Raw genomic sequence first — 16,697 nt, 5'->3', positions numbered from 1 at the left:
AATGTACATTGTATTTGATGGTTGTGGAACATCTCCATCCTCTAAAAGAGCAGCATTGTCCAACTGCCACACTAACCGTGGGCGTAATATTATGCACTGTCTTCTCAATGAAGAACCTTGGAGATGCGTATGTATGTATTCAACTAGGAGAAAACCAACAACATTTCTGAAAAAGCTTGTCCTGGCTTTGGAAAGAATGCCACCAATGACAATACACACACAGACATATACATACCAAAATATATCCCAGTGTTGCCTGGGTGTCATTAGGAGCATTGCCCACCTACTTTCTCCCTTCTCCAGCTTTGAGAAGACCTTCCTCACAATGTCTCCATGGGAACGTTCTGGCTCTTTCTTTCCTTTGTTTCCCACATACCTTCTCCCTCTCTCTCTTTTTCTTTCTGTTCTTCTTCCCTTGCTTTCTCTCAGTGACATCATGGTGGGCCACTTCACCTAGCAATTTTCAGCATGCTGAAACCCAACCTTGCTCAATGTGTTTGGATGTCCCTCAGTATTGATCAATGCTTGACCCGTCCTCTTTCTTTCTCAACTGACTGCTCCCTCGCCTTTTTTCTTTGCAGTGGAGATAGCTCTTCCTCGGTCCGGAAGGAAAAGAAGAAAAAGACGGGGAAAAAACACCGGAGGGAGAGGTAAGTCGGTCTAGGTGGGGCCTTCTGTTCTGGATGGTCATTCTTCCCAATTTCCCTTCCCATCCAGTGCTTTTGTATACTTCCTTCTCCTCCAGCAGAAGGGTCAATGGGGGGAAGACAAAATTGTTAGGAATTGAAGAGCCGTTAAGCTCTAATCACCCTCTTTATGAGGTAAATTCCCATTAAAATAGCAGAGAAAAATGCAGCAGTGAGACTTACCCACAGTGTGAGTTTTGGAAGGCCTCTTTGTCTTCAGGAAGGCAAAGGGATGCAAAGTTAGCTTTAAAGTTTAAAAGCATTTATTGAGGTAAAAAGAAATCCATTGATGGATAGAAAAGGCTCGGAGCTAACTAGCTAATCTATCCTGTTCTAATACACATAGACGGATCAAAATAACAAAGGTATAGATAGCTACATCTTGCTAGTAGAGCGGACAGAGTGCGTCCTCTCTCTGGAACAAAGCAGGAAGCAGGAATGGCGACCAAGCCTCGTGGGTCGCTTCTTCTCTAGGGCCATAAACATTCCAAAAGCCCAATTGGGGAAGTTATGTCAAAGCCCTAGGAGAGATCACATTTCTAAAACATCAAAGGGGTGGGTTGACCTAAACTGGACATGAGGGAGGAAACAATAGTAAAGCCTAATCAAAGCTTGCATAGAACTGGGGAAGGTGTCCCTAACTCTTTTTCTAGGCTTCCTATCTAACCATAGAGACTTAAGCAGTACAGGATGACATTTTTCCCAACAGAAATAAATCCTGATCCAAAAGGGGGAGAGTCTAAACAAGATCAGTATGGACCCAGACCTGAGAGGGAGTTTGTTTTGGACTGCAAAGCCTCATATCTACCAAAGGGTGTTGTGAGGCCCAAAAGTATGATACTATTGGGGCCTCGCTGCCGTGTCCCTCTCTTATGAAGTATCCCCAAAACCTCAAACACTGGAAGCAAGGAGAGCATTCAACAGGTTTATTTGATCACATCACCCTGCCGGGTGAATGAGAAAAGTGTCACAATACTGAGACGCAGCTCAGTTTTAAAGTTCTCCAATGTATGCCTCACCTCTAACTCTTTCTTTGTTCCCTTCTTGGTGCCAGCTGTTATCACTATTTCGGTGACTGCTTTTCTTCCAATTCCCCTCTCCTATCCCTCATTCCTGCTTGTTACTAAGCATTTCCTTTTGAACTTTCCCCTTGACTGAGCTCTCTGCTTTGGCTAGCTCCGTTTATTTATTTATCATATTTATATCCCACCTTTCTCTACCCCGAGGGGGATTCAAGGCTGCTTCCAAACAGTACTTATACAGTATATAAGTGGACATAAAACTCTAGGCCTAGCTGATATTTTCCACTATTATCATAGCCCTAGTCCCTTCACTATCTCCAATTCTTTGAAGGTGGAAGGCTAAATGTTGGGCCTTTGGGACTTATGGGGCCTTGAGCATGAAGAGAAGTCCTATATGCTCCAAAGGTCCTACGTTCATCTCTTGGAAGTGTCTTGAGATACCATTAGGTAGCCACAAAATGGTTGAGAACCAGAATCCTCTTGAGATGTGTTGGGAATCTATTGAGCGGTTAGACTAAAAAATAACCCTCTTTCGGGGGTGATTCCTCAAAAATACAGCAGAGTGGCAGAACCACGATTCATAAGCAGCAGAAACTTACGTATGGTGAGGTTGGAGATGCCTTTGTTTCTTAAGATGGCAAAGGATTGCAAAGTCTCCTTGAAAGTTCAAAAACATTTATTGAGGTAAAAAGAAATCCATTGTGGATAGAAAAGGCTTTGGAGCTAACTAGCTCTCTAAGCTAGCACTAAGGATGGTAAGTAGGTAAAAATAACAAAATATATAAATAGCTACATTTTGCCAGGAGAGTGGGCAAAATGTGTCCTTCTCAGGTAGAAGACAAAGGAGGAAGAGATATGCCTGACCACATGGTCCAAGCCTTTGAGGCAATTAACATTCCAATCTAGATAGAGGAAGTTGCCTCATCCCTAAAGGGTTCACATTACTATAACAACGATGTGGGGAGTGGATGTAAACAGGAAAGCAACAGAGGGAAATCAGCAAAGACCTATCTAGACATGCTTGGAATATATATAGAGAGGGTTCCCTCAGTCTGATCCTATCCACTACATAACTGAGACTTGTGTAGTCCAGGATGATATCCAACAAGATGCCTCCAAAGAGTTGGTGCTCAGCTCCATGCTTTCCATGCAAAAGGGATCTCTAGTTCCAAATAGTTCAACAACATGACTTGTAACAAGGGCCGTTTTTACCGTGGTTGCCTCAAGAAGAGAAGCCATTGAGGGGTTGGAGGACAGGGCTATAAGCAAGCATCTCAAGGTTTCACGTGGACACACAAAACTGTGGCTCATGTTGAGACATTGGAGAAATGGCTTTGAAACAGATGAGCATCTCCATATTTTTCTCCCTTTCTGTTTCCATCTTGCTGGTTGTGCGCCAGGTCTACATCTGGATCCCGGAAGAAGAGGAGACACAGGTGAGAATGAACAGCCTCCATTCCCCCTTGTTCTCTGCCAGTTTTCATGGTCTCCCTCCTTCGCAAGGTCCATCTCTGGAGAGGGGAATGGCACCCACTTGTGGCCAAAGGCCATATTGATAGGAATGGTGTCCTCTGTCCAAAATTCATGGTCCCAACCCTGGACCATAGCATCATATAATAGAATCATAGAGTTGGAAGCAACCTTATGGGCCATTTAGTCCAACCGCCTGCCATGTAACCATTTAGCCAGTGTTACGTTCGGCAAGATTTCCATTTCCGTTACGAGTTCCATGCCCTAAGGGTCACCTTGTCATGGAAACATAGACTTGGAAGAGTCTATTATTATTATTATTATTATTATTATTATTATTATTATTGACACAATGACATAGTCTGACACAGCAAACAAGATAGATATGCTGGATCGTCGTTTCCGACTCTTCTTCTTCTTCTTCTTCTTCTTATTATTATTATTATTTTATTATGACACAGCAAACAAGATAGATATGCTGGATTTCGTTTCACAAAATCACAAGTCGAACACTTCCCAAGTGTCTAGGACTGTGTGATGTATTTTCGGATGATGCGTGCAGATCCCAGTAGGGTGGCCTTTTGCAGTTGACAGATCGTAATTTTGTCAATGTCTATTGTTTCCAAATGCTGGGTGAGATTTTTTGGCACGGCACCCAGTGTGCCCATTATTTTATTCATTTTCCGCCTCTCCTTGGAGAACTTGTTTTAAGCCCAGTATTCATCAACCCGCACAAGGATTTTTGGAACTGCCTTCTAAAGAATGCCAGATTTTCCATTGATACCAACCATTAAAATCATTTCTCCACCCAAAACTTAGTTTTCCTTTGGACTCTGTCTCTTCCATTCTGTATTGCTTTCCCTTGGTGAAAATAATAATTCTTCCAATCCAGCTAAGGTTCTGGAAGATCCTCTTTATAAATCCCATAAAGGATTCTGGAAGGCGGGACTCTCTTTTTCCTTCTGTGTTCAGTTTTCTGCTCTCTCTCGTAGGTCCAGGAGTCCCAAGAGCAAACGGAAAGAGAAAAACAAAGACCGGAAAAGGTTTGTTCCTTCTAAGTTCCTTCTAAGTCCCCCCTTCAAATCCTGCACAAACCAGGCTGCAGTGGTCTAAATGACAGGCAAGCAGAGCCCTGTCGCTAGCCTTGCGAGACCATATTGTGCGGCCACCAAGAAAGCCCTGCTGCTAGGCCTTCCCTGGCTCTTCAATGCCTCCTTGCTCTTCTCCGTCCCCTTCCAGGTCCCACAGTGAGTCTTCGGCCCGGCGGTCCCACCGACGCAGCAGCTGCAGTTCGCGGAGCACCTCTCTCTCTTCCAACTACAGCAACTGCAAGTCAACCAGCAGGTAAGGCTGCCCTTGTCAGGGTCCTACGTTGTGATTATGCTATTTAAACGGGCAACAGCGACTGCATTGTCTGTAGCTTTAAACAGTTATCTGTTTGGCCCTAGAGGAAGACCCTCATGGGGGGCCATCCAGTTGGGATTGCCTGGTTTATCTGCCCAGGGGGATACTCTTGCTGTTGCTGGGGGAACCTTAAGAGGAGAGGCGGTTCTCATGAAACTTTTCCTTGATTTAACTCTACTGGGAGGAAGCTGATAGCCGTACTGTGGGTGGTTTTCACAGTGTTCAGCTTTATTTCTCTTGTAATTGGCAACAACTTCCCGTTGCACATCGGAGAGGGGGGCAATGACAGCTAGCTTATAGAGCCTATCAGCAAGTGTAGGTTTAAGACATCCTGTGATTATTCTACACCAGTGGTTCCCAAACTTATTTGGCCTACCGCCCCCTTTCCAGAAAAAATATTACTCAGCGGCTGTAGCTCCTGCTCAAGAGGGCAGGGCTGAGCCTCTCCCCTAGTCCAAGATGCAGGGCTGGGAGGGAGAGGTGGGCGGGGCCAGGACTGGGGTGGGTGGAGTTACGAGCTCTGAGGTAGGACTGAGCTTCTATCCCTGTCCTGTGGTGCCTGCCATGACATAGGGGGCAGGGCTTCTTCCCAAGTGCCTGACGGGGCTGAACCTCTATACCCCGACCCCGTGTTCTAACAAGCGCCTCAGGGGACATATACAGAGGCTCAGCCCCTGCCCCTAGCCCCGCCATTTAGTCCTAAAGGCCTCTCAGGAGAGGTATAGAGGCTCAGCCCTGTCTCAGGCTCTTGGAAGGAAGCCCCGCCCCCTTCCCTAGCTCCGCCCTCTGTGTCTCAACAAGCGCTTCAGGAGAGATATAGATTCTCAGCCCTGTCTCCGGCACTTGTGAAGAGGCCCCGCCCTTTCACTGGCCCCGCCCCCATGTCCTAATAGGTGCCATCACCGCCCCCCTGGATCACTGCAGCGCCCACCAGGGGGCGGTAGCGCCCACTTTGGGAATCACTGTTCTACATGTTTCATTCAGTGCTATATGGGGTTGGACTGATGGCCCATGAAGTCTCTTCCAGCTCTGTGACTCTGTGATTCTATGAATACAGTTATTTGAGGAACTGCCTAGTAGCTGCATATGAAGGTCAGCCTGGACCCAGGGAGGAAGGAATGACTCTCTTTCTTTGTCCGTTTTTGCCTGCAGAGTGAGCCCCGGCTACAGAGAGGGAGGCCCAAAGGCTGCCAGCCCCCGGTCCAGCCGCAGCCCATCCTCGTCCTGTACTGGCCACAGCCGATCGGCCACCCCACACCAGAACGGGCACAAGGGCGGTGCCCAGAACGGACGCCACAGCCACGGGGCCCTCGCGGAGAGAAAGCAGGAGGTACGGACACTTCTGTCTCCGTTCCGGTTCAACCCCGTCCTTCCTTCTCCAGAGATGCCCATCCTTGCCCGCCCCGTCACTTCCGTCTTTCGAGATTTGCCAAAGGGGTCTCTCGATTCCATGGAGACCCTCGCTTTCTCCCTGCCCATCCCCAGAGCCTGGGAAAACAAAACATTGGGAAGGATTTTTATATCCCTCCGAAATCATTTATTTTTCCACTCTCTACCCCATTCCAGACCCTTTCCCTTTTTAAGACTTGGGAGAAAGGGATTGTGCTTTCACTGAGGCTCTGGTTTACCATGAAACATGGGATGTATGTGCCGAACGTCCGTATTGCCCACCCTGCCATTTTTAAATATCTCCCTCCCAGTCAGCAGTTATTGCATTGAGGACTCTCTAGGTTCAGCTCACAAACAGATTTGGGAGAAACCCGCCAGTCGCTAGAGGCCAGGAAATAGGACAATTGAAAGGTTAGCTCTCCAAGGTCCTGAATCATATTCCTTCGTGAGTTCAGCACTTTGGAGAGCTACTTTGGAGCTATCCTAAGCTGGAAAGGATGACCTGGAGGCTACCAACTGATACAGGATCTTGGGGCCATATTTCTAGCATGAGCTTCTTATTATGAAACAGGACCACAAGTCTGGAAGAAGCTCTGTTACGCCATGCCTTGGAGGAACAAACCCTTAGAGATGTGAGTCTTCTGGGAAACCCCAGGGAACTGAGGATCCTGGGGGATCCTAGAACAGCAAATCACTAGGGAAATCGTGTTACATAGTGTCATAGTTTGAGTGTTGGGTTAGAATTCAAATTCCAGCTCTGTATGAAAACCTGTTGGACGACTCTAACAAACCATCACCGTCCAGTCCCAGAAAACCCTGTGATAGCTTCAGCATAGCTCAAAAATGACTCGAACCTCCCAACAACAACAAATGGACATTTCTCCATTGCGTTGTGCTCGTAAATAGCTGGCGCTGGTGAAGCCTGGGCCTGCTTCAAAGGAGCTCTCGAAGGTGCTGAAACTGGTTTGGAATCTGGTTCAGAACCTCGGAGATCTCCTTGGAAGGATGCATTCAAGCCTGGTTTGGAAAGAAACAGTGGGTCAGATTGTATGTAAGTTCCCACTAAAACCTGGAACGGATCTAGCACTTGTTGGGCATCTGGGCTATCAACCCTATTGAGCGAACGCCTCAAATTGTCCCGTTCTTTTTCCGCCTGAGAAAAACGATCATCCCCCCCTTTCCTTTGGGTATCGACGGCTGTGGCGGGTGCTCTTTTACGAGACTTCTCTTTCTTTTTTTCTTTTTTTGCTGGAAAAAAAATATTATTTTTAATCCCACTCTGTGTTTTTCTTTAGCCTCCCGTCTGAAAGGTAGTAATGTAAATGTTCCATTTTCTTCTTTGGCAGAAGCAGGGAAGGTGGGTTGGGGGGGGCGGGTGGCCGGAGGATATGAGCCTTTTGGATCCCCGTATTTCTTTCCCGTTTCTTCTTTTTTGTAATGTACAGAAATGCAAACTATCCCTCTCTTTCTTTCTCTCTCTCTCTCTTTCTCTCTCTCAATCTTTCTTTCCCCTCTTTTTCTTCTTCTTCTGTGGTCGTATGGATCTAGAATATATGATTTCTTCTTCTTTTCCCCTTTTTATTTTGATATTGGGGTTTGTATGTGTGTGTGTGTGTGTGTGTTCTTGTGGAATCTTCCCAGCTGATTTAAGAAATGCACTGGCATCTCAATTTAAATTCTTTACAATCGTTGAGCTTTGTCGTCTGTTGAGATTTCGCATTTAAAAGGGAAGACAACTGTCCCAACAAAAGGGGATTCCAAACCCAAACTTTTCCATGGAAGCAGTTGAAACGACTTCTTGGAAAATCCCCAAATGAACCCAATTGATCACCTTTAATCTATTGATTGATTGATTGATCGATGGATTGATTGTGTTCCTCACATTGCAACCAATTGAAACAGCTTGATGCCTTGGTGCATCAATCACTCCGTCATTACACAATAGAGTTGTAACATGATGGCGACCCTTAAATTAATACGAATAAGACTTCCATATCGACTGCGTATATGACCAAACTCCATGTAAATAGCTCACTCCTGGTCTCCGCAATCCATAGAGTTGTGTTGGAGGACCAAGAGAATCCTATGAAGCATACCCGCCAAGCAATCCGTACAAATGAAGCCATATTTGACTCCACAAGTTGACTTCCCTTTTAAATGGACTGTTTCTATTCTCTTGTCCTCTTTTCATGCCGGTTGGCTTCCTATATTGTTTCCTTTCTCTGCTATGCCCTCACCTTTTCTTACCTCCCTTCCTCCTTTTTTTCTCTTTCTCTCTATATTTCTTCTTTCTCTCTCTTTCTCTCTCATTACACACTACGACTCCCTTTTCTTTTGATGGGGTCACTTCTAAACTCTCTGACACAAACAGACCCCACTTCCCCGAAATATATATATATATATCTCTTGAACATATTTTGCTTTCATCTTCTGCTTTTCTTGCATGCTCTTTGGGAGTTTTTTCTTTTGACAAACAATGCTAAATGTTACATAGAAATCTTTATATTTATATATTTATATATTCCTTTTCTTTTATTATTTTTTTCCAATGGCTGCTGCTATGTAGACAACTGGGGGAAACAGATCGCTATACATACAATTGATAGACAGGTGAAGGAAAATCAATAAAAATACAAAATCAATCTGCCTCAATGGCAAAATGGCGAGACAAAATTTCATTAGCAAATTATTTATGAAATACGAGTGTAGATTTCCAAATGACGAGGGTAGATTTCTAAAGGACGGGGGTAAATTTCCAAAGGATGAGAGTAGATTGACAAAAAACACGGGTAGATTTCCAAAGGACGAAGGTAGATTTCCAAAGGACGAGGATAAATATCCAAAGGACGAGGTTAGATTCCCAAAGAACAAGGGTAGATTCCCAAAAGATGGTTGTAGATTCCCAAAGGACAGGGGATAGATTCCCAAAGGACGAGGGTAGATTCCCAAAGGACAAGGGTAGATTCCCAAAAGATGATAGATTCCTAAAAGACAAGGGTAGATTCCCAAAGGACGAGGGTAGATTCCCAAAAGATGGTTGTAGATTCCCGAAGGACAGGGGATAGATTCCCAAAGGACAAGGGTAGATTCCCAAAAGATGATAGATTCCTAAAGGACAAGGGTAGATTCCCAAAGGACGAGGGTAGGTTCCCAAAAGACGAGGGTAGATTCCCAAAGGACGAGGGTAGATTCCCAAAAGACGATAGATTCCTAAAGGACGAGGGTAGATTCCCAAAGGATGAGGGTAGATTTCCAAAAGATGGTTGTAGATTCCTAAAGGACAGGGGATAGATTCCCAAAGGACGAGGGTAGATTCCCAAAGGACGAGGGTAGATTCCCAAAAGACGATAGATTCCTAAAGGACGAGGGTAGATTCCCAAAGGATGAGGGTAGATTTCCAAAAGATATGGGTTGATTTCTAAAAGATGAGGGTAGATTCCCAAAGGATGAGAGTAGATTTCCAAAAGACAAAGGTCGATATCCAAAGAATGAGGGTAGATTTCCAGAGGACGAGGGTAGATTTCCAAAGCACAGGGGCTGTTTTCCCAAAGACGAGTATTGATTACCAAAGGACTAGGGTTGATTTCCACCCGATGAGGGTAGATTTCCAAATGATTTCCCAAAGACAAGAATCTCTTCCATAAAGATGAGAGTTGGGTTCCGAAAAGCGAGAATAAATTACCAAAAGACGATTTCCTAGAGGCAAGGGTTTCTCCCAAAAGAGGGGAGTTGATTACTAAAGAGGTCTGAAGCAAAATACTAAAAAGAGTCCTTGTCTTTTTCCCATTCTGCCCTCCAAAATGTGGAGATTCTTGTTTCTTTTTTTATTATTGCATTCCTGACCAAACCGAAGGTAGGTATTTCTCTCCCTCCGCACGTTCACTTCTACAGATCAGCCTGTTCAAAAGCACCGTAGTTTGATTAAATGTTATTTCCCCCTTTCTCTTCTTCTATCTCTTTCGCTTTCTCTCGCTCTCCTTTCTCTCTCTTCCTGTTCTCTCTTCTAACGCTTGTCTCTTTTTGGTGGCTCTGTACAATTTTGAATTGTAATTTTTTTTAATTTTTACGATTAGCTACAAAGTCATGCTTCTCTTCTTCTACTATTACTTCTTTTTTTTTACCCCCGTGTAATTTTTTTATTTATTATTATTATTTTTTGTTCCAAGAAAAATATCCTCGTTCTGTTGTAGAATGCATTTCTGTGTGTTTCTCAGCTCTTCAATCTTTGTGTTTGTTTCCATAAATTGTATAATTATGTCCAACTGATTTGATTTCCTCTGTGTGGTTTTAGTATTATTATTCTTATTATTTAATAATAGTCTGCTCGTGAAACAGGTCCTCCATCAAAGCATTGCTCAATGAAGGGAGTGTCCATACGGTGGAAACAAAACTAACCTTTCCTTTTTGGTTTCATATGGATTTGGAGCTTATAGATTTTGCAGAAGGCGGTGGGGAAAGATTGAGAAAATAGCCTCCAATGTTTATTATTCCAGTCTGATTCTGAAATCTTGACGTTTGCAAAGAAATTCTGTATTTTTCCTCATGTAAAAGACATTGTCCGAATAATTCCTCATATTTGGGTTTAATTTTCCCAAGAAGCCAACTTTACCAAAGGAACATCCACAAAGGGCTTAAAAGGGAGAAAATGAGACACTAGAGTTCTTAAATAACTTTTAATTCCAGCCGTGAATTTAAAAAGCCATCCTTGCATGGTCAGAAAAATCACGTGTTTCACCCCGCATGTTACTAAAGTCACGTCCGGCTATTTTTGGTGGAAGGATGACTTTAATACTATTGGGTGAAGATATATCAACCAGTTTAACACTCCTAGTTCAATTAAAATTAATGGTGCCATAACCATGTAATCGTATGGCCTACTTTTGCTGGAGGAGATTCCTCAGAGAGGTGTTCTCTCCGCAAACATGGAAACCAACCGAAAGAGAAGATTGGGGTGAGCAGCTTCTCCGTTGTGCCCAAGTGACTCAGAAAGAAATAGGAAAGACTTCCTTTTATGCCAAAGGTTGGGCTGTAAATCCCAAGCCACACAAGACCAAGGAGGAATAGCAAAACCCGATGCTGTGAATCCATTCCCTGGCTTCAACAGAGCTGTCCATGGTGCTGAACCTAGTTACAGATTACTTCCAGCACCTTGGAGAGCTCATAAAGCTTCGCATGGATTCATTGCCACAGTGACATGAGAGCAACTGACTGTCATTCTTTTTATGGTCTTTCTAAGTCGGTGGTTCTCGACCTGTGAGTCCCCAGGTGTTTTGGTCTACAACTCCCAGAAATCCCAGTTGTTAGGATTTCTGGGAGCTGAAGGCCAAAACATCTGGGGACCCACAGATTGAGAACCACTGCTCTAAATCCTTCACTTCTTCAGCCATTCTGTTGTCAGCATTCCCTTCCAATCTCCGTTTTCTTGTTCATACCATTGCCGCTTTCCAATAGGCTTCCTCCATGGGTTCGCGTTCCAAATCTGGGGGCTAGTCCGAATTAAAGCCAATGGATAAAAGTGTTAACGTGCCATTCAGCAGTCACTTTCACCAGTTTCCTTGAGTTGGGGTTAGCCGCTGGATTGAGGACTACAAATCCCAGGATGAAAAAGCTGTAATGGCTAGCGGCTGGTAGATGCTGGGATTTGTCATGCAAATCTCCCCGTCGGAAGGAATCCTCCCAATTGTTTCCCTCCTGTTCTAGAAAGTGGCTTTTCCTAACAGTATTCTTTCAGGCAGTATTATTATTATTATTTTTGCGCTGTTTTCCTTGGCATTTCAACATCCTTTGTTCTGCTCCCCAAAAAGAAACACATTTGAGGTGCAGAAAATGATTTTGTCAGTGTAGAAAACACATTTTTGTTATTAAAAAACCCCGTGCCAAACACGTTTCTCTGTGGAACAGTTCTTCTACAACTTTTTCCCACTTTGTTATTAACCAGTGATCCCACTTGGCAATATCTCCATACAATTGAATGGGACCAACCCCATCGAAGTCCTCTAATTTGCTACTATGCTTCTGGTTAATTTTACCGCAATGAGTTCCTCTTTATTTATTTATTTACTACATTTATATGCCGCCCTTCTCGCCCCAAAGGGGACTCAGAGCAGCTTACAAATTACATTCACATACAATACATTATATTATTAGCATAGTACAATACTAACATTAAATTACTATTGTACTATATCATTACATTGTAATATTATTACAGTAGAGTCTCATTTATCCAAGCCTCACTTATCCAAGCCTCTGGATTATCCAAGCCATTTTTGTAGTCAATGTTTTCAATATATCGTGATATTTTGGTGCTAAATTCGTAAATACAGTAATTACAACATAACATTACTGCGTATTGAACTACTTTTTCTATCAAATTTGTTGTATAACATGATGTTTTGGTGCTTAATTTGTAAAATCATAACCTAATTTGATGTTTAATAGGCTTTTCCTTAATCCCTCCTTATTATCCAAGATATTCGCTTATCCAAGCTTCTGTTGGCCCGTTTAGCTTGGATAAGTGAGACTCTACTGTATTATCAATATTATATGTATATACAATATATTATATTATTATATATTATTATAAATTAAGGCCCTAAAACCTTCCCAGGATAAGATTTCAGTTCAATTTAACTTCTTTCTTGGCTCCTTTCTCCTGACATTATTGGTCAACTAAGTCCCAGTTTGTGAACCGTTGGAGGAGATGCCCTTATCTTCCCTTTGTCGAAACCCTGGCCATCGTGGTTAGATAAATATAGACTTGTGAGACGTAGACCAGGCCTCCTCACACTACGGCCCTCCAATTCCAGGAATCTCTGACTATTAAGCAAATTGGAAATAGGGGCTTTGGGCAGTCGAAGGCCCCACGGTTGTGGTTTGTGGATGGGATTCCTGAGATTTTAGGCCATGCCTGCAGAACAGGCAGCCCTCCAAATGCTGCCCAAAACCCCTAGTATCTCTAGTATGTCACTAGAAGCGAGGAGACCGAATGCAATAGGTTTGTTTTGATCTTTGGCGTGCAACAGGACAATAGTGCCACAAGATCCGAGATGCAACTCGGCCTCTTTATAGTCAAAGTGAAACGTTTTCATTCTTATACCGTGGTGTCACTACGTCAAGCGTTGGGGGAAGAGTTTGAGAACCATTTCCTTCCTTCGTTGTGGTATAAATCGGCTCTTTCCCACCAATGTCATTGTATCCCCAAGACGTTTCCAGGGAGGGGATGTATTGTCCCGACTGCAACCCAAGTCCGGGGCTGGGTAGATAGCGGAAAATGATATTTTTCAACCCAAATATACTGATTTCCTTTTGTTTTCTTATTCATGCTGAAGCCTCCGTAGGGTGTCTCTCTGGTAGGTATCTGTGTCTGTAGACGGATTGCTAACTTGCTTCAGGTGGACTCGGGTGGAGGGCTGTTTGGAAAAGGGCAACCTGGCCGTCGGTTGAGCCCCGGGGCCATCGCTTCACTAACAGGGACCCCACAGCATGTCCTTTGTGTCCCTTCCAATGTGGCTCACCGTCAACCAGAATGCAGAATTTCAATGTATCCCTCTATAAGTCCTTTCCCACTGGAAAAATAAACCTCCTGTCGATACGTTGCATAGATAGGTCGACAGGAATTGAGTGATGGAAACATAACAAAGCACAGAGTTCGGGGTCAACCACTGTTTTCTACATAACCCATCCCAAAGCATTTTAGTTGTGGCCAGTGGCCTCCATGTCGGGATTGCGATGACTTTGCTTGAGATTTTATCCTAGATTTTAAAAGCCCGATCCCCAAATAGATTTAGTACTTGGGAGATCTCCCTAAAATGGGTTTCTAAGGGTGGGCTTTCTATATCGAATCAGAGTTTCTTCTCCAAAGTCCTCCAAATATGTTCAGGGTCTTGGAGAGCTCTAGAAAAAGTTCTGAAATAACATCAAGGTTATCTCCAAACCCAAACTCTTCAGCCAACGCTGGATAGTTGGCTATTTTGGGGGTACAGTAGAGTCTCACTTATCCAATGTTCTGGATTATCCAACGCATTTTTGTAGTCAATGTTTTTAATATATCATGATATTTTGGTGCTAAATTCGTAAATACAGTAATTACTACATAGCATTACTGCGTATTGAACTACCTTTTCTGCCAAATTTGTTGTCTAACATGATGTTTTGGTGCTTAATTTGTAAAATCATAACCTAATTTGATAGTAGGCTTTTCCTTAATGCCTCCTTATTACCCAACATATTTGCTTATCCAACATTCTGCTGGCCCGTTTATGTTGGATAAGTGAGACTCTACTGTATCATGGTCCAAAAATTAACCTGTTCCCATTCCATTTAAGGGTTCGGAGAAGGATGAAAAAGCGAGGGAAGCAAAACCCAACCTAGAAAGGAAAGGTTTGAAGACTCTAGGAATATGTCTTCTCTAGAAAACTGTGAAAGTTTGAGAGCACTTTCACGGAGGGAATCATGGGATGTGTAGTTCAGTTATGTGCTCAGAATTCTCTGTTGGGGAGTTCTTCTCCACCAAACGTACCGTTTCTGAAGGACCTTCTTTCAAGTCCTCAGCTCTTCTTCTCAGGACGGTGGACTAGAGCTCTCCAGTGGGGAATCCTAATTTGCGTGTCCCAGGAAAAGCATAAGTGGAATCAAAGTGTCACGTATGAGGGTTCTTCAAAAAGTTTCTGCACTTTTAAAAACTTTATTAAGAATTATTTTAAAAAACAAATTACATCACTTTCCCTTTGTGACACATTTTTTTGCCAGCGTCGTACCGATCTTTTAATGCCATCAGCATGAAATGTTTTTGGCGGAGTGCAACCCTGCTCTGTCTGACCAGACACATTTTCATTCTCCCATATTTATTTTATTTTATTTATTTATTTACAGTGTTTATATTCCGCCCTTCTCACCCCGAAGGGAACTCAGGGCGGATCACATTGTACACATATAAGGCAAACATTCAATGCTATATAACATAGAACAGAGACAGAGACAGACGCAGAGGCAATTTAAACCTTTTCCAGCTTCCTGAGGGTATGCTTGATTCCGGCCATAGGGGGAGCAGCTGCTTCATCATCCACTGCGATGGCACTTCCTCATTACAACAGCGGCTGGGTGATTTTTATGGTGTCGTAAATTAGCCTCCCCACATATAAGTGGTACCTAAATTTCCTACTTGATAGATGCAACTATCTTTTGGGTTGCTTAGGTCAACAATGAGCAAGGGGTATATTTTATTTTTAATTGACACAACCTGGCCTCGAACTCATGACCTCTTGGTCAGAGTGATTTATTGCAGCGGGCTGCTAACCAGCCTGCGCCACAGCCCGGCCCCTTACAGAATCATGATCCGAAATCCCCTCATTCCCCACAATCTCTGGCTGAATCCCCTCGTCTACAGCCTCTGATTGAACCATAACATAGTGTTGTTCTTCAGTTTTCACGAATCCGTTCTTTCTTTATTCCTCGTGGTATTGGCTCTGGCTGGATGTCCGGGGTGCTCTGAATCTGTCACATTTGTAGCGCTGCCATTTTTGAACAATTCAGTCAACAAGAGAGGACTTTATCCCCATACTGAGCACACCTACGGAGCTGGATCTGTGCTCCCAGCACACCTTCTACCCATGAAAAGCTTAGGACAGAACGCTGTTGGGGCAATTTATGTGCTTCTCAGCCATCTTCAGCTTTTTGCGGAAACTTTTTGAAGACCCCTTTTGATGTACAAACAGTCCCCGAGTTATAAACACCTGACTTACAAATGACTCCTAGTTAAGAACGGGGCTGAGACAACAGGAGGAAAGAGGAATCTTCCCCTCGGAAAATGCATTTCTGAAGAGTTATTATAGGAAACAAAGGTCTCCGCGGAGAGCTATTGTGTCCTAAAAGGCAAAAAGTCTAGTTCTTGGAGACTCTAGAAGTAGATCGGACTCAGTATGGTTTCAATGAATCATTTTGATGCTAAAACCAATATCCAGAGGAGACAGTTTTACCAATCCTTGGTGCCCGATTCTGGATTTATGGTTATGATTGAACTATATCTGGATGGACTAGAAACCTAGTGTTCGCTTTCCGAAACCGTTTGTATGCTTTGTCCGCTTGGAGAGAAGACGTGGCCAACGTTCTCCGAAATAGAACGAATACCGAGACAGAGGGCAAGGAGGGTGAATTGGGAAGCAACAACTCTTATAATAAGGATGATGGGAGTTGTAGTTCCTGGGCGGCAACGTTTCATTGCTTCGAAAGGCGAGGAAGACGTTTCTCAGTTGTTTTGTGCTTCTCGAAATACGACATTTTCATGCCATCTTTCAGCCCTTTTCCTGCAGCCGGAGCCAAAGTGGGGAACTATATTGTCAACGTGGATTCCTTTTATAGTTTTATAAGGTTTTATAGACCTTACAAGACTGGTTGGTCTTTCGGAGGCAGGGAAAAGGGGAATTTTCAGGATAATGGCCAAACTTTGGATAAGAAACAAAGTCAGGTGGATCTCAGTAGGTCGTGCGCACCTTCAAACCTTAAAATATTCCCTCTCAAATCCCTTCCTGTCCTTCCAACCCAATGGGACTCATTCCCGGGCTGAGAAATGGAATCAGCGTATTTTTCTGCTCTCAATTTGCTCGGAAAGACGCAACTTCCTCCTTTTTCTTCCCACAAATATCGGTCGCAAAGGCTCTAGGCAGCGAGGGTGGTTTTGTTTTTTTATTTCTCTTTTTTCTCTTTCTCTCTCTCTCTTTCTTTCCTT

The 16,697-nt window shown here is 43.6% G+C and overlaps 1 protein-coding gene across 3 annotated transcripts in view; it reads left to right on the top strand.

Moving 5' to 3' along the window:
• srrm3 (serine/arginine repetitive matrix 3) overlaps positions 1-16,697 on the top strand; it is a 64,652-nt gene that overhangs the window by 38,008 nt on the left and 9,947 nt on the right. For all 3 annotated transcript variants that reach the window (XM_062960262.1, XM_062960264.1, XM_062960263.1), the window contains 5 exons: positions 582-650; positions 3,109-3,144; positions 4,171-4,221; positions 4,418-4,522; positions 5,735-5,912. In XM_062960262.1, coding sequence (XP_062816332.1) covers positions 582-650; positions 3,109-3,144; positions 4,171-4,221; positions 4,418-4,522; positions 5,735-5,912 — 439 coding nt within the window. The remainder of the gene's footprint in view (positions 1-581; positions 651-3,108; positions 3,145-4,170; positions 4,222-4,417; positions 4,523-5,734; positions 5,913-16,697) is intronic.

Source organism: Anolis carolinensis, unplaced genomic scaffold (assembly GCF_035594765.1).
Source record: "Anolis carolinensis isolate JA03-04 unplaced genomic scaffold, rAnoCar3.1.pri scaffold_7, whole genome shotgun sequence".
Taxonomy (NCBI): Eukaryota; Metazoa; Chordata; class Lepidosauria; order Squamata; family Dactyloidae; genus Anolis; species Anolis carolinensis.
The sequence above is the reverse complement of the archived record's forward strand: the minus strand, read 5'-3'. Positions and strand labels throughout refer to the sequence as shown.